This window comes from Neodiprion lecontei, chromosome 7 (genome assembly GCF_021901455.1).
Source record: "Neodiprion lecontei isolate iyNeoLeco1 chromosome 7, iyNeoLeco1.1, whole genome shotgun sequence".
In the NCBI taxonomy this organism is placed as follows: Eukaryota; Metazoa; Arthropoda; class Insecta; order Hymenoptera; family Diprionidae; genus Neodiprion; species Neodiprion lecontei.
Window position 1 is genome coordinate 8,113,006 of NC_060266.1, and position 22,861 is coordinate 8,135,866.

A 22,861-nucleotide genomic window follows, 5' to 3' on the forward strand; every position below is an offset into this window, starting at 1 on the left:
TTTAGGGGTTTATCCTCATCCTTCAGTGTAAACCGCTAAATTTTGAGGGTTACTCCCAAAAATTAAGGGTTTTTTTCCGTGAGGGGAGTCTTTGTTCAGTCGTTATTGATAAATTCGGATTCATAGATTTTCGTCAAAGGGATGAGTCTGACATTTGAAACGTCGACTTTTTGACTCTTCGGTATTTTCGCAATTCAATATTTTGCCCTTCGTAATCTCAGCCATTTGCAAAAAAAAAAAAAAAAAAAATGTCCGTCTAAACCTATTTACACATTTTTGCGTTTTTCAGTTTTATTTTTCTACAAATCTTCTTTGCGTATTTATGGTCTTTCTACGTCTTCAACCGTCGGCAGTTTGACTTTCGGGATTTCATTCCGTCGACTTTGTGATCTTTCGCGTTTTTGTATTCCACACGATTGAGCGTGCAACATTGGCGATAGTCCTTCATACTGTTCATCAATTCATAAGTCGCTTGAACTTGACTGCCAAGCTTCAGCTAGATTATAATTGGATCAGCTGGTTGGCTTCAAAGCCATTCATCCTCTCTTTGTCTAATCCTTTTTGAACAACGCGCAAGTTCGCGTCCAATTCCATTGTTAGAGACACATTGGAATTACGTGTAATAAGTATGGATTTACTTAACAATGGTGCCTCGATATCAATTGCATGGACACCTATACGCGGATCAATTTCAGCGTCATGGTGATATCAGTACCTCTTTTATCGTATTTACTACTTTATTAGATTCGCCCTTTGAACCTCGTTCTTGGTACTCATAGTGCTGGTTTTGGCAATGCTCACAGTCAGTCTTAGCTTGACAAGACTATTCAACCATAATGAGTCTTTGTCAATGTATCTTCTTCAGCTAAGTTAATCATCGATTATTGACCGTTATTCGCAAGTATGACTTCCTTTCAACTAGATCATAAATTGTTTCGACACACTCCATAGAGCCTTCCATGTCAGCATGGTTGACTACCAACTGCCTGATAGTCGGTCAGTTTTATGAACCACTTTTTATAAACCTCTGAAGAAACTTCGCTCTCTGTTGTTTTCCCTCCTTTTTCACTGGCTTCTTCAAAGTTTGAGACTCAGGCTTGAAGCAGGAATTCTTTTTGCCGAAATCAACGTGACGCAATTCTACCCTTTCTCCTGATGTTGGGTCTGCGCCGTACAACTGCGAAGAAAAATCTTCAAAGCAGAATCTACGCTGAGACTTGAACTTCTTTGCTGGTACTTTGCTTTCCGTGAATTATTTTGCTTATAGTGAATATTATATCATCGTTCGTAATCAGTTTGCATTAAACGAGGAATTGGTCACACTATCGGCACAATCCTCGAAACATGATCTGCACTCATTGTCGCACGTACTCGACGAGATTCTGGAGTCTATATACAGAGGCGTGTATTCGCAATATTTTGATTCGTTGGAAGACCTCCCTTCAATTACTAACCTCAACTTTTTTGTCCGAAAACAATTTTCACATACGGTGACTAAATTTTTTCACAGTTTTTTTCCCAGTAACGGAAGTCCTTAAGGCCTTTTGTACGCGATTTCGTCGATTTTTGAAAGAACATTTACAGAAACGGTGAAAACTATGTGACGCATATATTCACAAATTTTTTTCTCACGCATCATTTATTCCGTTGGTTAACCAAATAACAAAAAAAAAAAAAAAATTATTTCACCGAAATATTTTTAAAAAAGTTCTACCAATTCGGTTTTTTTTTACTTGGTGAATGTTCAAACTCACGTACGGAGGATTTGATTGCTTTGAAATTTTCACATCATATTCTACGTATCAATGCCTTTAATGTGAACCTCGAGAGAAAAAAAATTTAAGTACACGATAAAAGACAAAAAAAAAGTACCGGTAGAGAATTGAGTCAAAAAATAGAAATCCTCGAATTTTAATTTTTTTGGGTTTTCTTAAACGTCATCAGATTGTTTCACATCGGAGATACGTCTGTCATGCAATATTGTAAATAAGTCCATTTTTTCAGACACTTAGATCAATGCTGAAAACTTGCATCATCAATGCGTGCGTCAAGAAAAACCATTTATTTACCGCGTAATAAGTCCGCCATTTTTTAAAATTTGCGTAAGAAAAAAAAAAAAAAAATCGCTATGTAGTCAATCAACTGAATAAATGATATATTAGACAAATTTTGTCAATATATGCGTCATTTTTTTTCACCGTTTCTGTAAAGATGTTCTCCGGTCTGTGAGCATTGAGGAAATTTAGTTTTTACTTACGATGTGTTTTTCCAGTTTTTTCGTCATTCCTTGTTTGTTTTCTATCTGCTGTTTTTCTAACGATCATGATCTTGACTTTCTCTGCATTTTGCTACTCCTATTCGGCAAGCTGTTTTTGTAGGACAGTCGGCGGAAATAAGTGCAACACTTCTTCGATAATTTTGTTTTTCTCAATATGTCGTACATCTCGTTCCGTGGCACTTCACTTCGGATGCTTATAAGTCGACGTTTCGCATGGCAATATTTCCGAAGCGTTTGCCATTTTTCATAACTCGAACCACGCTGAATGTCTCCGTCCAGTAAATAAGGTAGTCACGTGGTAAAAATTGTGAGAACATGATTCTTACATGGTTACATACCGCGGTGCATGACTTTTGTTACAAAACTTTCAAATAAATGGAACTCGGAGCTGAAACCGACAAGTAAATTTTTTAAATCTGTTTACATATCAAATGACAGACAGAAAATCAATTACCTTTACCTACTTATTGGTTTTTTTTCAAAAAGTCATGCCACCGGTTGATTGAAAGAAAAGTATCGACCCTTCACGTTTCGAATGTTTCAGTCGTTTTTTGAAATTTTTACCGGTAACAGCTTTCATTCTCATTGAAAATTAGCACCCGATGCGATCCGAAATGATGTTTTCTCGATCGATACGTAATGAGACAATTTATCGATTGTAATCCGTCTTCTCAGCACTGTATCGCCGAAGATCGTAAAAGGGCTTCAAAAATCGTGCCTGTTCTTCTAAAAATTCATACAACCGAATTATGACACGGCGTATCACGTCGCAAAAAACTAAAAGCATCTAATTCATTTGCTACGCATTGATAAACCATGAAACGTGCGATTGATTTTAGCGATGACCTCTGACAGAAACTATTCAAAAATGGGTCGAAACGAATTGGATATATTTGGTTTTTGACTCTGCTGAAATTCCGGACTTCCGACGTCGCTTGCCAGCTGTTCCAATTAAATTATTTATTTATAATGTGAATGATGGTTGATTATTAAATTATTTATCTACAAATCGATGGGTAATTAACGGTTAACCATTTATAATGACGTAGTTAAACAATTTGTAACGTATGTATCCATATACTTTCTTCAATTCGTTTAGTAAGTCTTCATCTCTTGCATAAATGATCCAAAGCTTATTAACATAAAATTGATTAGATGGCATTTGTTGGATGATTGATCGCCCTGATTTCAATTAATCCATGGGTTAACTGTTACAATTCAGTTCGTATCTTGAGCGTAGCGAAAGAAAAGAAACAAGCTGACAACGAAATGTAAACTGAGTATAGTAGAAAAATCGGCAAATCGGATGATTTATGGTATACCCGGTACAAATTTCCGATCTGTTGCGAAACGGCGGCATAGCTGAGAGAAAAAAGAAAATAAGCAGGTACGTGCACGCGGAGACCTATTAAGCGATCTGCGCTCGATTGCGAAATCAAATCTGCTAATCGACACTCGGGTCTGACGCAGGTGAAAGCGATCCTCATATCCAAAGCCGGGTTCTTGTGCTTGAGAGAATTCCAGCCGCTCTGCGCTATCGGCGCTGAGGATCGAGATACGCGGGTACATGGATGTAACATTTTGCCCGTGTAAGACAATGTGAGGTTAATTCAAACCCGGCGTTACATGTGGGACTAAAACGCACCCGGAAGAGAAATTGATCGTCAACTCTAGCGGAATTGTAGATCACGTCGTTGATCTAGGATCGAAGGAGGAGAGACGCTCAATTTCCAGTCAAAGCTGGCACGCTTCCGGGACGGATTACAATGATTTTTGCATACGGTCAATTTACATGCGGTTGAAGTTCGTCACCCCGTCGACGATTATGCGTTGAGACAGGTCAGGTCGCCGAGTCGCAGCGTTGCCGCAAGCTTCTGGTATACTTTTTTGCGAATTCCTCAAGAGGGCGGACTTGAAATGCCGAATTCGAAAAGTTCCGAAGTGCCAAATTCCGAAAGGGCGCAACACCGACAAGTCAAAGTTTCAAAAGTGCGAAAATGAGAAAATTCAAAAATCCAAAACATTGAAATTCCGAATGATCGAAGATTTTTAGTTCTGTGAATTTCCGGCCCGATGAAATTTCACCACTTTGATCTTACTTTGGTTTGGATTTTCGATATTTTTACGTTCGAAATCCTGGTCATTCTGATTTTCGGTTTGCCTTATTTTTTACACCGAATCGTCGAGTAAACTACGCCGTGTGAGTATGTTTTGGTTTTCGGAATTTTATTCTATCGAAACTTTACTTTTCGGAATTCTGCTCTATCCTAATTCGAATTTTTGGAATCATGCATTTCGAAACTTTGAGCCGTCGGATTTCCGACCGCTCAAAACTTTGGTGTTTCTTAAAATTTTGATTTCTTTCGTTATTATTCTTCCTCATTACGATCACTGTTACTACATTTTCTTGCAACTGCTGCGAAAATTTCATGCTTGTGCAAGAATAAATTGACGTTAAAGCCTTATTTAACTAAAAAAGTATAGTAAAGCGAAAAAACTGATTTTGCGTTACAATTACCAAAAATGGATCGACAATAGCGCAAAATGATTACGCGTGCCTCGTTTTTCGCAATTCCAACTATATTGAAACAGTTTTTTTAACGATACCTGTTTCACTGAATTTCTCTAGTTAGTATAACAAATGAAATTTCTCTCAGTGTAGGCGCTTTTGGAACTTTTCAAATTCGGAACTTCAATCCCCCCACCCCCTCAAGTTGCGTCACCGCCGTCATCGATGACGGAAGTTACGCCACTGCAGGTGCGGTACTTTATTTTTACGTTTTGCGTACTTTTTACGCCAAGCAATTTTTGCAGCCGTTTGTTCCCTTGTAATTTTACTTCTCATCGCTCTTACAGATGTATTTACATGCGGAGAAAGTAGTCTGAACAGGTTTTATCGTGCCTATACCTGCAGATCCCCGAATAGATCAACCTCACGGTTGGATCATTCGGCTTTCAATCGCACTTTTCACATTCATTTTTTCCCCCGCATGGTTATTATATCTATAGGCTGACTTGAAAGCGGCTCTGTGCCGTGTATTTTTGTACCAATGTGGCGGCGCGACAGCTGAGAATTGCTAGAAATTCGGAGATTCAGTCTCAAGCTTCCAAGTCCAAGCTGAACTCGCTCGAAGAGGCCCAGAAACCGATGTTTTGATTATTGGTTTCGTTGTACGATCTCCCAATTCAGATTAACCTTATCGTTGTAAAGCATATCTCAAAATATACGATGTAAGGTATATTGACAAATTTTTGTAGACTAAAATATTTCAAAATGCCGGCGCCACAGCTGCCGGAAGTTGGCACCTCAGTTTTGCGCCGTGCAATGTATCTCAGTGAATTGTCAACCGACTTATTGTTAGATGAAACTTTTCAGAAATATTTGGCCATTGCACGAAGTTTGAATTTTTTCAAAAAAAAAAAAAAAGAACAATAAATGCTGTTTATTACCGATTTTTCATACAGAAACGAGTGATTTATCATTTTTTTTTTTTTTTCAATACCGTCTCAAATTTTCAATTTTTTTTCTCTCCGTCATACGAAGTGTACTGATATGTTATAATAATAAAAATCAAATTTTTCGATTTTGGTCAAGGCTTGAGACTTGTAGGCTGCACGGCGAAAATCTGTACTGCTGACTTCGAGCAACTGTAGCATCGCCATCTTAAAACATTCAGGTCTAAAAAAATTTGACAATATACCTTAGATTGTATATTTTGAGATATGCTTTATCTCAATTTGATAAAAAATTCCATTTCCTGATAAAAAAAATTGCGTCTTTTTTTATGTTAAAGGCTCGTTATCCATTTTTGTAAAAAAAATTGAATTCTCGACTAAAAGTGTAATAGATCGCCGAATCTGTTCTTTGTTTATTCTAACTTTAGTGGACTGAGGTCGATGTTTATTACCACGACCAAGTATCACATCGTTGAATACATCTTGGCACTAGATCCGATCCGCGGCCTGTCGTCTGATTTAATGTACATAATCGTGAGCTGGGTGAGTTGTTTCTATCTCAGAATCCCAATGTTGGTCGTTCTAACGGTGACAGTAGGTATCCAAGTTAAACAACCCGAGCTGAGAAATAGACTTCAAGGTGACGGACAACGGGGCAGAAGCAGATTTCAAAACTTCCTAACCTATCTAATCGCCACACTTTCTGGCTTAACTATTCCTTCTTTCCTTTTATCTTAATATTTGTTACGCGAGACTTGAATGAATTGCCTGAATCGTTTCAACCGTGTAACTGTTAGGGGTTTGTAACAAATTAAACGAATGCGAAGTGCGTAAATTTTGCACAAGCGGTTATTGGTAGCTAACGAATTCGGCATCCAAAATGATAATGCGATTGAGAGAAACGTAGACAGAAAAAAAAAAAAACATTAAAAAACATCTCTGTTTGAAAATTTAAGGCTTCTCGTGGCGGGTAAATCAAAGTAACCTTGCAACGTTAGTACGTGTAAAAAGTTTTACTCTTGAATTCATGTAGCTAGTTGATCGGCGACCGAATATATTTTTCTCAATGAGCATTGAACGAATGAAAATGAAGAGAAGTTTTCATTAGCACTTGACGGAATCCTCGCGATTTTTGTGACACTGCAGCTCAATGTTCAGTGACGAAATTGAGTCGGTGACGATCGGATAGGAATTCTTGTCATCAAAGCGTACGTGAGATTAGCGAAATGAACCAAAATTCTATTGAACCAACTATCACTACTCTTGAACTACTGAATCAAATTGGTTCAAACGTAATACAAAATAAGTGATACACGTTAGAAACAATAACATCACGGTCAGAAACAAACCGATATTTAAAATCTAAGTTATTTCTACATTGACATTACTTGCAAATCGTCATTTCGGAATTATGTCGGCCATCTCAGATGTAAGATTCAAACATGTTTGATAAAAATGACATCCTTTAACTTATCGATTATCACCATGAATCTAAAATCCACATTTCCTTCTGAAATGACGAACTAATATTATTATGTTCGTAGGATAGTCGATAATTTATCTGTAATCCAATTACATCTTAATTTTTGTACATCTGATTTATAATTTAGCTTATTCTTCTCTATTTATGCCAATTTAACGTGTATACTTGTGAAACCTGTAATTTAAATGTAAAAGCTGGATAATTTCTACGCAACTTGATGTATTAAGATTCAAACGCATGTCTAGAAACACAATCTAGCAATCGTAGAGGTTAGCTATAAGACAGCGTTGAATAAGAAAAGAAACACATGTAAAAACATTTTTAAACGTCACAAAGACAAAGTTTTGTAATAAAAAGTCGATTACGAACAAAATCGAGGAATCGTTCGTCAATCATCCATGCGAGAGAAATTTTTAGTTCCGGTCACCGCTCAGTCCTTAACTATTTTCATTTTTTACCACAATCGAAAAATGTAGTTCTAGGTAGAAAATGACAATTAGTTTTCTAGCTGTTACCGGAAAGTCTAGTATCCGTTACTATTCTTTCTCATTACGATCACTGATGCTATATTTTCTTGTAACTGTTGCGAAAATTTAATGCTTGTGCAACAATAAATTGACGTCAAAGCCTTTTTTAACTAAAAAAGTAGAGTAAGCCTCACAAACCGATTTTGCGTTGAAATTACCAAAAAACGATCGAAAATAGCGCAAAATGGTAACGCGTACCTCGTTCTTCGTAATTCCAACAATATTGAAACAGTTTTTTTTTTTAACGATACCCGTTTTACTGAATTTGTTTAGTTACTCTAACAAATGAAATTTGTTCTCGCTGTGGTGCCTATATTTTTGTATACAACTGCCATTCTCTTCGAGCTTCCGCATTCTGGCAAAAAACCACTCTATAGTAGAAAAAATTTCCAACAAATTTTCGTCTGTTCGCTTGGTGCTCGTTGGAACCGAACATTCGTTACAAAGTCAGGTGAACCAGTGTGGATACACTCGGCTGTACGAGCGTCACACGTGTTTCCGTTATTGTGCATCCGGTGTTCGGTGTTCGCGTGTTGTTCATACGTCAGTCGTTGCACACGCTCGCAATCAGTGAATGTGACTCGCATCTCGAAGCCGGCTGACGATGCAAGTAGGGAAATCCTCATCACCGTGTAACCTTCAAGGTAATTTGTTTACAGGCGGTAATCGGTGTACGTATCGTGATTTCGTGTCTTGCCGTGGCGGTTAAGGTCCGTTCACACTGACAATGATCAAAAGTAATCGATTATTTTATCCCGATTAATCGAGTATAATCGATTAATTTTCAAACTTGATTAATCAACCGAATCGATTATTTTTCCTCACGATCGGTTTTTGTTTTCAACTCCCGTAAACGACGCGATAAAAAAAAGTATCAATCTATGTGATTAAAATGTCACTTAATATCATTGCCTTACTTACGGAATACCTTTTTGACGTACCAAGTGAAAGATAAATGTATATTTTCACCTGAAATTGAAATATATTTTGAATTAAACTACAAATTATCAAAAAACTTTTCCGCCATTAAGCCTACATAGGTATTGACATTTACAAAGTTTTGATTCCAAATGCACCGTTCAAAAATAAAAAACACGAATAATCGATTAATCGATTCATTTTTGCCGATTTAATCGAGACGGGTTTAGAGTTTTTTTTTTTTTTTTGTTTTTTTTTTTCTTTTTGCGAATCCATTAATCGATGCATCAGTTATTTTCAGATCAGTGGCCATCGCTATTTCACACTGTCATTTTATGTATCCCCGTTTCTTTTACCTGTCGACGAAGTCAAGAAATTATTTTCATCAATTTGATCCTCATTTGCCGATAGCAGAATTTTGAGTCACTTGAAAATTCATGAAAGTTTTCGTTCTGTTATGTTTACTCAGAAATCCGGTGAGTGGTTGAATAATTTGTGATGTTGATTACATCGTTATTAAATCTGTAAAACTGAGAAGCGCGTAATGCACAAATAATTACATTTTCGATCGTTACTTTATATTTGGTAGATTAAAAAAATCCTTCAACATTATTTGCATGTAGTTTAATGAAAATGAGCAGACGATGAATGAGAAATTTGATCTTCGGGCAGAATAAACAAGTTGCGTAACTGATTCCACACGAGGGTTGAACAACCACTTATTAATTTGCGTCTAGGGTAGATTTGATCATTGCAGTTAGCTTTCAAATAATTCCACGTGATTCCGAACATTTGTTCAGCAGGGATTGCAAATGATACGTGATGAAACAGGATTTCAAAGAATTTCAGGAGGCTATCAAAAGTCCTACGTTTTCCAGAAAATTTCATACGATTTTAAAGATTTCGATTTGAAATCATATCACCAGATTTCAGACATTTCGTAAAACCTCGAAGAATTTTGAAGGGTTTTACAAGATTTCGCATGATATCAAGAATTCCTTCAACTTGCAGGAACTTCAACATATTTTTTGGGATTTCCAAAAGTTTCATGCAGTTTCAAGGATTTTCCGAAATTTCAGCAATTTCTCAAGGTTTCATGCGATTTCCAAGAATTTCATGGGCATCAATAATTTCGCGAAATTTCAAGAATTTCCAAAGGTTTCGGGAAACTCCACGGATTTTCAAAGATTACGCTGAATATTTCTTTAAAAACACAAAGATGTAAAACATTGAAATTATAAAAACTATATTTCGAATTATATTCGAAATGAGTCTAATAGATTCGTCCGACTTCACTCGACGATAATTTATTTTACCCGGAAAATTATTTTTCACAAATTCATGGATGGATTCTTTTTATTCAGTATCCGATTCAATAATGCATTAGTCGAGCACAATTAATATCAGGGCAATGTTGTAAAAGCAAATATTTAACGATGCCAACATGTTAAAAAACAAAGATCCAGTGAACTTGTAGAAAATGGTCTTTTAACAAACGTGACGCGTCATAGAGTAAAATCGACTGGATACACTGGATTTTTTAAGCAACATTTTCCAGATTTAGCCAATACGCATTTTTTCTCGAGTAATCATACTTCTCAGTTACTCACGTCAAATTTGTAAAGTGAGCCTTCGACTTCGCACGGTCATACGCGATGTACAGTTTTTTTTATAGATTTCCAAAATGACCGTTTTGTAGATCGGAGTTTCCCCTTCGAAATACTTTTCCTCAATTTTGACTGCAATTTTTTCTCGCCAAGTTATCAGACCTAAAATAATAGTGTCCAAAAAACTTTGATCCTACATAACAAGAGAAAAAAATCCTCTTTGTCTTGAGTCTGTCTTTGGTGTTAAAGAAAATAGGACAAATTTAAGAGCAGGGCTTTAAAGGAAAATCTCTATTCTTCAAGATGGTGAGACGGGAAAACATGATCGTCATTTTTACGATATCTGTGTCGCGGTAAGGTTTAAATTTAGATTGCCGAATTTTACCATCTTTGAAAAGTTTTCAAATCTGCCAGTGACGTCGAAGATGATTTTTGAAGAAAGATTCAGAAAGGTGACATTCAGAGGATTATTCTCCTTTTTTTTAAATTCTGTAGGGTGGTTTCTTTACTTGTTACGTGGATTCAAATTTTTTCGGAAACTATTTCCTTTCGTGTTGGATAACGTGGTGAGACAAAATCGCCACAAACGTTTAAAAGAAAGCATTTTGAAGGGAAATCTCCAAGCTGCAAACGGTTATTCTGAAAACCTCAAAAAATATATTTGTAGTTGTAGACTTTGAAAAATTCACCTATATTACCTCCGAACAGTACCGGATGGACGTCTGGTTATGTACAAAACTTAAGAACAAATGAATGGATTAGGTTTAGGACGATTTTGGACCCAATCGATGGGACTTTTCTCAGTTTTGAAATGATTGAATTTTGGATTTCATCAGTCGGGTAACTTTCGAGTTATTTAAATAACAAGATTAAAGAAAACAAAAATGTTTTACCAAGGGTTCAAGACGGGAACGTATACGGGAAGTTTTTAGACCTGTCTCCTAAGGTGAGCCAAATTAACAATGTCGTTACTTTGGTAACTTCAATGAGATTTTTGTATAGCTAGCAAGCAGATTGATTAAAAAAATATTCAGCGTAATCAAAGGGGGCGGGTTTGAAATTCCGAATTTGAAGAAATTCGAAAGCCCCAAATTCCGAATTTTTAGGTAGCAAAGCTTAAAGAAATCCAAGTTTCGAATGGTTCGAATCCCAACGCACAAAGTTCCGAAATGTCAAAATGCCGAAAAGGCATAACTCTGACAAGTCGAAGTTCCGAAAAAGCAAAGATAAGAAAATTTAAAAATCCGGAGCATCGAAATTCGGAATGATAGAAGATTTCCAGTTCTGTGAATTTCTGGCTTGATGAAATCCCACCATTTTGTTTTGGATTTTCAATATATTTACGTTCGGAATTCTGGTAATTCTGTATTTTCGTTTATTCTAATTATTCACACCTACTCGTCGAATAAACTTTACATTTCGGAATTTTGCTCCATCGGAACTTTACCTTTCGGAACTTTGCTCTATCGTGACTTGAACTTTCGGATTCTCACCTTTCGGTAACTTTGAGCCGTCGCGACGGGTTTCCGACCGTTCGAAACTTTCTCGTTTCATTCGAGTTTTCGCCATCAAATAATTCGGAATCTGGCGCTTTCGGAACTTCAATCCCGCCCCTCTCGCGATAAAATTGATAAAGAGTATCGATTATCCGTCCAGCACCCGAGTCAGCCGATCATCGCAAAGGCGGCTGTCGCGTGGGGCGGATGGGGCGGGAGGGGCGGTTACCCGTAGGAAACACGTGCCCGAGGAACGTGCCTCGCGGTGCACGTGTCTTGGCGCTACTGCACCCTGCCGATCACCCCACTCCGGTAAAACGCACAACCCCTCTGGGCGGCTTGCCGGGCTCAGTTATCCGAAGTCTCGCACGGCACCAAGTTCTCGAGAATTTTTGCTAAACCTCTTGATTATATTTACAATTGATAAAACCGTACCGATAAAATAATAATTTGAGACCGGGCTGAAAGTTCGTCGTTCGATGTTCTCTGGAAAACAAGAGTAACCGAAAAAAGAAAAAAAAAAAAAAGAAAGAAAGAAAGAAAGAAAAAGACGGACACGCACGTATGCGAATATTTAGAGAAAAACACACAGTAGACATCAATAAACAAAATATCGTAGGTTCGCATTAGTATTGTTACAATGGAAATGAAAGCAAAGAATTGAATGGAAAGAAAAAAAATAAATAAAAAAAAAAAAAAAAAATTCGTTAAAAGAAAATGGGCAAAACGTCTCGGCGTAATCCGGAACTCGTGTAAAAAAAAAAACCGTATGGGTATCGTGCGTTTCAAAACTACCCTGTTGTTGGATCTCGAAACGGGTTCCAAAATGCGTCGAAAATTTTATTTTGGGGGCGTATATTTTTTAATCTATATGTGTCTGTCGAATTTATACATTAGGGTGTTTCGGAAAAAACCAATTTGCGACTTTTCACCATGGCATCCCATGAAAAGTTTTGTTCGGGTTGAAAGAAAGTTTATGTCAAAAAATGAGCATTCTACGTCGTGTGGAAGATCGCGCTCACAATCGGTTGATTTTTTAATTTTATACATTTTTGAAGTAGGTATCGTGAATGATATATATATATATATATTTTTTTATTGCTTAAATCAATCATAACCTCAATTTACGTCACGAAAAAGACTCACACTTGTAATACCGAGTCTCCAGTTGATGTTTGAAAAGTGTATTTGGCCGCTTTTTCACCAATAATTCAAACTCGTAAACTAGTTATAATTCGATATGCACTTTTAATTTAGAAGAATAAGATTCCAGGACGATATATCGTTGTGTTTTGTATCGTGATCTTTGGGTTGAATATGAATGTTAGGAAAGAAATGATAATTGAGCTGACGCAACGTGTTTCTTGAGAAATTTTTAAAAAAATGTGCAACAATGAGGAAAATAAAACGAGCGCGATCTTCCGCGTAACGTAAAACGCGCATCTTGTCACCGAATATTTCTTTCAACCTGAACCAATTTTTTAAGGGTCCCCATGGTGGAAAACCGCAAACAATTTTTTTCCGAAACACCCTAATATACATATGATATATGTATATAAACATCGCATACATATTGTTAAACATCGTTGTTTCTTTGTACTTCTTCGTTTTTCTGTCTCTCCCTTTCTGTGGCGATCGCTTACTTTTTTTTTATTACTTTGCTCACTCATTACAAATATTCTGGCTTCAGACTCCCTCCAGGATTTCGTCACGCCTTATGCGATTTGCTCTTGCGGTAAACACGTTTTCCTTTTAATATCGCAGCATATTTTGACCGCTTGACGAGTCTCGGGGGGTTTAAGTAGAGCGTCGAGATACAGTCAAATTTCTGAGATATCGTTAGCAGTAATAATCATAAAAGTACAATAATCACCAAAACCTGTATTTAAAAAATGGCCTCGATTCAGCACAACGATGTAAGTGTTGATTTTCACACGGAGAACAAAAACTCGTCGAATCATGCGGAATGAAAAAATGGATATTCATTAAAAAAAAAAACCCGTTTCTACAAATGCGAAAGACGGGAATATTGTTGATTTGCGAAGGTGACCTAAGAATCTCAACTTCAGCCTACTTGCTCCATAACTCGTTTTGAAAAATCCTCGCACTCGCGTCGGAGACTGAAACCTTTTTTCATTGTTGAATTAATGTTCCGTTCTTGTTTCCTTTGTTAATGTTCCTGGGTCTGCGAATCTCCGATTTCTCGTGTTGGCAAATACTGGTGCAAAATGAAAAATGAGATCAATTTTTAAATACGGGTGATTGATCAGTTGAGTCAAAGGTGTTCAGAATCAATTGAGCTTCAGCCTTCACTTGAATTTTTTATACTACTAGGGCCAGTCTGTCGGCGCCGTAACGCTCATGTCCATTCTATCAAGGCCGTAAAACAAGGTATGGGTGTACCCTTGGGTGGTTAATTTTTTTACTTCTTTTTTATGAAAGGTGCTACTCGGAAAATTTGTGACAAATATTGAGAAACAAATACTGTCTTAAAAAATATATATATATAATAAGACGTTTTTTGTAGAGAATTCCAATTTCTATAAAACCCTGTAGGGAAAATACCGTACGATTTAATCAGACTTGAGAGAACAAATAATAGTGAAAAAAAAAATTTCCCATGTTAATCAAATGGGAAAACTTCAATGCCGTTGAGCTACCTCTAAATATTTTTTGACAGCGTTCCCTTTGCGCAAAGATTTGTTTTTAGATGCGAACTAAAGACTTTTCGGGTGATGAGCAAAAAAAAAAATATTGCCCTAAAATGACACACCCTAATTATATATATATATATATATATATATATATATATATATATATATATATATTATATATTATATTATATATATATATATATATATTACATATATATTAGTTTATTTATTTGGTATCGTGGTCCAATTGATCATTGTTCATAAAACTTAGTACTGAAAACTAAATAAGGACATTAAGGTGGTGTGATATTTACTCCTCTACACTGAGAAAAATTTCATTTCTTACAGTAACTAGAAAAATTTAGTGAAACAGATATCGTTGAAAAAAATGTTTGAATATTGTTGGAATTACGAAAAACGAGGTAGGCGTAACCATTTTCCGCTATTGACGATCCTTTTTTGGTAATTGCAACGCAAAATCAGTTTGTGAGGTTTACTCCACTTTTTTAGTTAAACAAGGCTTTAACGTCAATCTATTGTTGCACAAGCATTAAATTTTCGCAACAGTCACAAGAAAATATAATAACAGTGATCGTAATGAGAAAAAATAGTAACGAATACTAGACATTTCGGTAACAGCTACAAAACTAATTTTCATTTTGTACCTAGAACTATATTTTTCAATTGTGGTAAAAAGTGAAAATAGTTAAAGACTGAGCGGTAACCGGAACAAAAAATTTCACTCAGTGTATTCGTAACAAGAACTACCAACCAAATTTCTTTGAAACGATATTAATCTTTCGGATAAAAGACGAGAACAGCCAGTAGCAGAATTGTTAGACGCAGTTTGCTGTTCATTGGTAAATTATTAATTAGACCATGATACGAACAAAAATAAATTAATATACATGTATATATATGGGTCATTCCATATCAAATCGACCAATGGTTGTACTCGACCCCTTTTGTTTTCGATGGAATTTGGTCAGAAGTTTTCATTCATCATACAAAGAAGTTTTGCCAAAGGAAAAAAATTGATTAAACCTCATCTCAAAAATTTCAGGATCTTTTGAGATCAGTTAGAGGTACTCCAGAAAAAAATTGGAGCGAAAAAATTAATGGCGGTCATCGATTTTTACAATGTTGTAAATTTCAAAATTCTTCAAAAAAACGATTTTTTGAAAAAAAATTTCAAAAAAATTTTCTTTTGGTAGCTTCGATTATCCCCTTGAAAATCTAGTTCAAATCATTGGAATAATTATAATAGTTTTCGAGATCTTTGAAGCATAAGTTTAAAAAACCGGAAAAATAATGGAATTTTAAAAGTTCCATAAATTTTGAAAAAAAATTTTTCAATTTTTTTTCCTTTGGCAGAACTTCTTTATATGATGAATGAAAACTTCTGACCAAGTTTCATCCAAAACAAAAGAGGTCGAGTACAACCATTGGTCGATTTGACATGGAATGACCCATATGTATATAATTAGGGTGGGCCAAAAAAATCGAATATTTTTTTTTCACTTTATACTCCGAAAACTTGGTTGGTAGAGACCTCAAAAACATTCTCTCCAAGTATGAGCTCTTAATTTTAATAGGAAGGTCCTCCGCCTCGCAGTTTTCTATTTGTTTCTTATGGTGAGGAAGAAAAATACATATCTCGGTATCTACTTTTTAATTTTAACAGTTTACTGATGATTCTGTTGATAAGGCTGGCCGTATCAACACAGCTTTTTTGCACTTTTGCAAAATTAGAGCAAATGATTTCCTTGGAGTTAATGTATCATTTGCGTTTGTTTTCGGCTTCTCCTTTCCTTTTTTTTTTAAATAAATTGGCAATTCAACATACCGTATCTCAATCTGGTAAAAATCTCAATTTTTTTCCAGAAAAGAAATGATTTTCGAAAAAACTATTCACACCCAGTTCGGCGCGATCACGATAACCAAACAAGGTTATATTCTTTGAAAGCATAACTGCATACTCACTGTCAAACTGACACCACATACCGACCAATCAAAAAACGAATGAAACCGGAACAATTTACTCGGTATCTTGATAACTTCGATATTTGATCGTCATATCGAATTTTTGGGTGAGGAATCTAGATTCACTTTTTCCAGTGTAAGCTATATTCTAAAGCGTTATTTCTTTTTTTTTTTTTTCTCAACTTTCCAAAAATTTCTGCACATTCACTCGAACTTTACGAAAAAGGTGATGGAAAATATTTATTGTTTTTTCTCATTTTTGTTTTATGCATGAACAATTTTTGTATTCAATGTTTTTTATTTCTACCTTCATTTCGATTTTCTTCCAACCGTTTACGCAATACAGTAAATTCTTGCTTATTCGAGATCGTCTACTCTGGGATAGGCAAAAATATCGGTTGTTTTCAGCTATTGATACTTATGTTCGTTGCAGTCAAACTTTGCTCCCGTGACCAGCTTTCCTTGACCACATGTGTACACTTTTATTTTTCGTCGTTTTTTTTTTTTAACGTATGTGAGTCACACACAAGTCTATTTGCCTATACAGAAGAATATAATTAATATTCGTTATCACTCAAAAGTACATTGTCACTTTTTCAATCCTTTTTATCCGAGTTTTTCGATTATCCGAAGCTCAAGATTTTTGTCATCTCGTCTAGTATTTCGTGAAAATATTTCATATTTTATTTTCTTGTTCAGCAATTCATAACTCAATAACCCCCTTTGTGCTCTCTGGGGGAAGACAACTGACATTTCACGCATTCGATTTTTTATCTCACGACTCGATTCACGGATCCTTGTGGAAAGAATCATGAATTTCTATTAGCAAGAGACGTCTTATGTAAATCAACTTGGGCTTGAGGGGTCACTTCGAAAGTTCCGAAAAAATATCACGAAAGTTCAAAATCATTATATTTCGAAATCTAATAAGTGTAATAAAAACTTTCCTTCTGTCATTCCGTGCCTTCAGGTGTATATAAAAAATAGTTCAACCTGCGCGACGAAATTATCATTTCCACTGTAAATGTTAAGTTGAAAGAAATATTCATAGAATTATGGATAAGAGTATAAAACAATTTCTTTCGCATCTTCGTTTAAAATGGTGACTGAAATTGCCATTAGTAAAACATTCCGTAATGATATACAGTCACTAACGACTTTTGTACAAAAATAGAACCTTTTTTCAATTCTATATATTGTCATCATAATTATCACAGTATTAAATCTTATTTAAAAAATCCAAATTTGAGTTGCTGATGAAGTGAATGAAAAAAAAAAAATGAATGAAAAAATCTTATGATCTTCTACTTTTAGCCCTAAAGTACAACATTTCACCAAATTACAGCTCTTGTATTCAGGCTGGCGAGACCAGATTTTAGATGTATCGCTAATTAAACAGAAATTCTCGATATCCAGACAACCTTTACTCAGGACATGGTCGAAAATAGTAAGGCAAAAAGAATGGCAAAAAAGCGCAAAAGCCGTTACAAATATGAAATAATTAGTGGTGATGAAATACACCTGAAGCAACGTAATGACGAAAGGAAAGTTCTTGTTATATGGCTAAAATTTTGAAATACAACGATTTTTAACTTTTATGATTTTTTTTCGAAACCTTCAGAGTGGCACCTCGCATACAAATTAATTTTCATCGGAGGTTTTTCGGTAATGGATACCTGTGATTTTTCTTATAACGATCCGTGCATTAGGTCTTAAGATAAATAATCGAATGCATGAAATATAATTATTTTACCCCCCAGAAAGGTGGGAGGGGATTACTGAGTCACGAACCACTGGACGAATATTTTTTTTGAAAATCCCGAGACAGGAGCATTTGGCCTCTCTTAACCAGGGATATCCAAATTTGTTTGCAAATTAAAAAACGCGCCAACATCGTTAACGACAAAAGTTTGACATATTCGTTTTCGTGAAAAAATTGGAACGAAAACGATCACTTCATATCTTGGACATTTTTTGCCTAGATCCACGGCTGTGAGGAAAAAATGTCATTACTTGTCGATCGGACACTACTTACAATGTTCCATAAGCGATTGGTCGAAATTAATGTGAGTAAAAACTCAAGAACCAAAAAAAAAAAATAAGTAACAGCGCTTGGGGGTGTATCTTTACGCTGGAAGAATTGATTTGAATAAAATCTCACAGTGAAATCTGATATTTAAAGTTCTCAACCATTTTAGCTTGACACAGAATTATTCATGCAATGTACCTACCCAGGATTCTTCTTGAAAGGACCTTCTTGACAATTGCAACTCGTCTAGTTTACGAGCGTAACCAAATGTTACCAGTACGGTCGGCAGAGTGTCAACTGGTCGATTCTAAGGAATTTGATCTAGTCAGCGAAAGTCTGGTTCAGGTTGCGAGTACGGATGTCAGCCAATCAAAATTAAGGAATTTGAATCGCGTGCGTTAAGAGCAGGTCCTTTTAAAAAGATCCCCCGGTACACTCATCGTTCGATGTACTTAAATGTCCGCTTAACTCTTTCACCTTATAAATTTCGATTCTATCTCCTTGAGTATTGTGAAATTCGAATTTATTTTGATAAAAATTATTTACTAAAAAACGAAAAGTTAAATAATACATCACTTTTTACCTACGAGGTAATAACGAATCGGCTGTTCATTTGCTATGATTCGAGGCAAGGAGGCATTGCAAATGAGCGACAGCCATCGATTCCGCCATCAATGGGATAATTGTAATTGTTAAATATTCCGGTAACCCTGTGTATCAATGATTTCTTATCAAAGGTGAATTCTTCAACTTCGTCCCGTTTTGCCAGTTTGACGCGTCGCTTGTGGCTCGCTGATTCCAGGTTCAGGATTGAATAGCGCGCTCCGAGTACCCCGCCAGTGACATATCGTGGTTTGGTATTGGTGAAAATTTCTATCGGAACAGTTCAATTCACTCATGTATTAAACAAGAAGAACCATAAACATTCTCTTCGATTCGCCGCTTTGGCGCCGTCATCGGAACAATACTCTCAAAAGTGTTTTCTCAACCGTTGTGAAAGTGATAACGAATAATTCAATTCCACACTACCCTCTTCAGTTATGGGAATGAAAACGCTGATTGTCTGAATTTGCGATTCCGTTAGAGCATGCGCATGAACGGATAAGACACTCGCCGTTGGACTGAAAAAATTTGGGAGTAAAGTCCTGGTAGAATTAAAGAGAAGGATCAACCGGTACGATAGAGAGTCTGGCTTGGCACGGCATGGGTGGTGCCCAAAACTATGCGGCAGAGACCGAGGCGGGAAGTTCCTGCTGGCTACAGCATCGCTGGGAGGCGGTTCACCCACAAATCCAGGTTCATCAACAGTACCAGACCCACTTCCAGCAGCCGGGACCGATGCAGCAAACCGTCGCGATTCCAGCCGCACCTCAGCACCACCAGCCGCAGCTCCAGCAGCCTCAGCACCACGTCGAACAGCAGCAGCAGCAGCAGCAGCAGTATCACTTCCATTCACGATCTAGCGCGGTTCCTGCCCGAAAGTTTTGCTCCTACACTGTACCAGGTACTTTGATTCTTTCTCGTTAGACTTTCGTGATCGGGTTACGATCCCCTCCGGGACGTCTTTTTGTGGTTGGTTAGCTAACGCATGCCAATCACCAAATGGACGGTCGTTTAGATTGGTCACTTAACTCGACTGTGCTCTTACTCCTCAATATTGTTTCTTCCGTCCCGAAATATTCATACACGATAACAATATACACCAGGGACTGTATTTACAGCCGTCGACTTCTCCAGGTTATGACAAACCTCTCCTGGGATGACCCATTCGATGATCTTATTAGCTGATGATATTCCCGGTACCGCTGAGACACGTCCTTCGAATTGCGGTTACCGAATCCAATACGATCGCAGAAAAGTTCATTGTCCATGTCCAAAGAGTCTTTGCCGCTGGCGGATCACTGTCTTGTCGAGATGCCGACTATAACCTTTTGGCTAGTTAAACGTTGATTAAGTTTACTTTGAATCAGCAAGACGGTAACCATTCGCTTGAAATCTGTTGTTGACCTATGCCCCAGGTGTACGAATGTTCTCAAAAACGTTGACATCCAGCAGAAGTAAAAACGAAAAGCAGATATTATATAAAGCTCCCTGTAGTTTGTAATACAAGGATAAAAATAATCTGATGATCATGGAAACTTTAAAGTTTCTTATGATTATTCTTTTACGATGACTAGTTAATTTACAGTCAACTTTTACCTTGTTAACTATAAATTGACAAGCCAGCGGATATTCGTGAACGTCTGGTTAACAAGTGGTCAATAATTGGCTTCAAATACACTCTTCGCCCATCAGTTCCCGATTATTCATCACTTTGTGCCGGTGATAAGTCAAATACGAGTCGAGTGGCGATGATCGATAATTCTATCATTTTATGGTTGCTTAGATATACAGTGCTTGCAAGATTTTAGTAACCTACAAATCCATTCATTCTTTATCTCCAATTTTTCAATTCTTTGACTATAATATAATCACGAAAGCACTTGAAGGAAGACAACCGCGCGACGACGGTAATCACGAATGGTTAATAATCGAGATTACTGACTTTGAGAAGTCTGAATAAAAGGTTTCTTCTTAATTTTTATCACGAAGTATTTTCTTGAAGTCCATGGATCATTTCTTCTAGATCGCAAATTGTGCAGCAAATAAGATACGAATGAATGATGCCCATAAATAATTCGGATTCTCACCCCAAACGTTTGTGACTAAAACGCGGTGTTGAGGTTTTTTCGAATTCCGCTATAAAACGACGATGGTAACCAACAAGTAAGTTCAATTTCAAATCATGGTGATTTATTTGGGGGGTTTTAATAAATTTAGAGTGCTTCGCGGTTACAGAGAAACAATACGCACTAGATAATACGAAATTCATACGTTCGGATAGATGTATAATAACGTATAGGTAGAAGCAACAGATTGATATGAATAAAAGATGTTCTTCATTTCCACTCGGAGACACTGAAGCCGGCTATCTCTTTCATATCTAGCCATTTTCTCGCCACACTGTTTTCAACGGTGAGATTCAGGGATGCATAAATATTGCGCAACGTTTTCGTGAGATTGCATCCGAATGCGGAACAAAAAATTATAGAGACCGAAGAAGGGGAAAGAAATACCAATCAATAGCTGACTGCTCGCCGTCAGTCCGCAGCGAAGAATCGATACGTTTTTCCTCCCGAAAGAATACAATGAAAATCACGAATTTGAAATTATGATGATGAACCAACTGAGAGCTGAATGAACTGAATACGAAATGAAATGTTGCAAAAGCATCCCGGGTATAAAGTCTTTATGCGGAATGCTTTATACATGGGTGATTGTCATTTGTTTAGTAGAAAATCCTGTCCGTGCATAACATAGAACAGTGAAAGGATTACCAAAATGGTAATTTTATACATCACTCGCGAGAAATGCGTATGTAATAACATTGGAGATGCGAATCGGTGTGCTATAGTCAGTGCATAAACAACAGCTACGTAGATACTGTGAAGCAGGTACATGGAAACTGTATCTAATCACTCGCATCCTTTATACATGTGCACAATACACGTTATCTTTATATCTTCTCGGTAGCCTTTCTCACCCGATGCAGTTGCAGAAATTCTTTCATTTCTTTTCTGCTTCGCTGTAGAATTGCCTCGCCAATTTTCGTCTTGGCTTTGTAAAAGCTTCGGCATTTAGGCGTTCCGATGAGCTGGACTACGTCCCAACCGGCGATCGAGAGTAAAAGAAAAATAAGAAAAAGGCGATCTAGTTTCACTTATAAGAAGTTGAATTGGCCCACTTTTAGCGTCAGGTTTTAGTGATGACTTTCATTTATTTGTTCTTCACCGCTGATTCTTGTTCTTCTTGTTCTTCTTCTTCACCTTCCTAGTTGAGCTTCACGTTGACATTGAAAACGATACAAGATGGTATCGCGCGATGTTAAGTATATCACCTCAGAAACATAATCAGCTTCAGCCAACGCCGAGTAAATGACGAAATGACTTTCTCCGGCGCTGGGTATACACGAAACCAGGGTAATAAGACCTGCTCCGTTTCAACCGTGACCGGTTAATGGCCCGTCTATAAGAGTCACACGAGGTAGCCAATACTTTTGGTGCTGGAAATTGACAAGGGGACCTTTGTCTGTGTAACAGACTGATAATCGGTACCACCCAATGATAGGCATTTAACGTTGTAGGTACTCGGTTACACCTTACGCTGTTTTTACATCTTTCTTTTTACGTCCAGTAAGATCGTAGCGTGAAAGGCCAGTCTAGCCGCACTTTCCCAACGCAATACACACACGTGAATTTCTTACGCGATATTACGAAACTTATCGCTGCTCGAAATATGCCGACGACATCGCTGATCAGCAGCGTGAAATCACTCTGCTAGTAGTACTTCCAAATTATCGCTGGTCTAGTTGCACAGAATATGGGAATCCA

The 22,861-nt window shown here is 36.8% G+C and overlaps 1 protein-coding gene across 14 annotated transcripts in view; it reads left to right on the forward strand.

The window, feature by feature from the left end:
* The window catches only part of LOC107225971 (thyrotroph embryonic factor), a 223,708-nt gene that overhangs the window by 89,756 nt on the left and 111,091 nt on the right, over window positions 1-22,861 (forward strand). The window contains exons 1-2 of one of the 14 annotated variants that reach the window (XM_046746140.1): window positions 12,030-12,380; window positions 19,169-19,935. The exons of 4 other annotated variants lie outside the window; for them this stretch is intronic. In XM_046746140.1, coding sequence (XP_046602096.1) covers window positions 19,635-19,935 — 301 coding nt within the window. In that variant the 5' untranslated portion in view covers window positions 12,030-12,380; window positions 19,169-19,634. Of the gene's footprint in view, window positions 1-12,029; window positions 12,381-19,168; window positions 19,936-22,861 lie in introns of those variants that run through there. 9 more of the 14 variants (XM_046746139.1, XM_046746138.1, XM_046746141.1 and 6 more) reach the window with 9 other exon arrangements.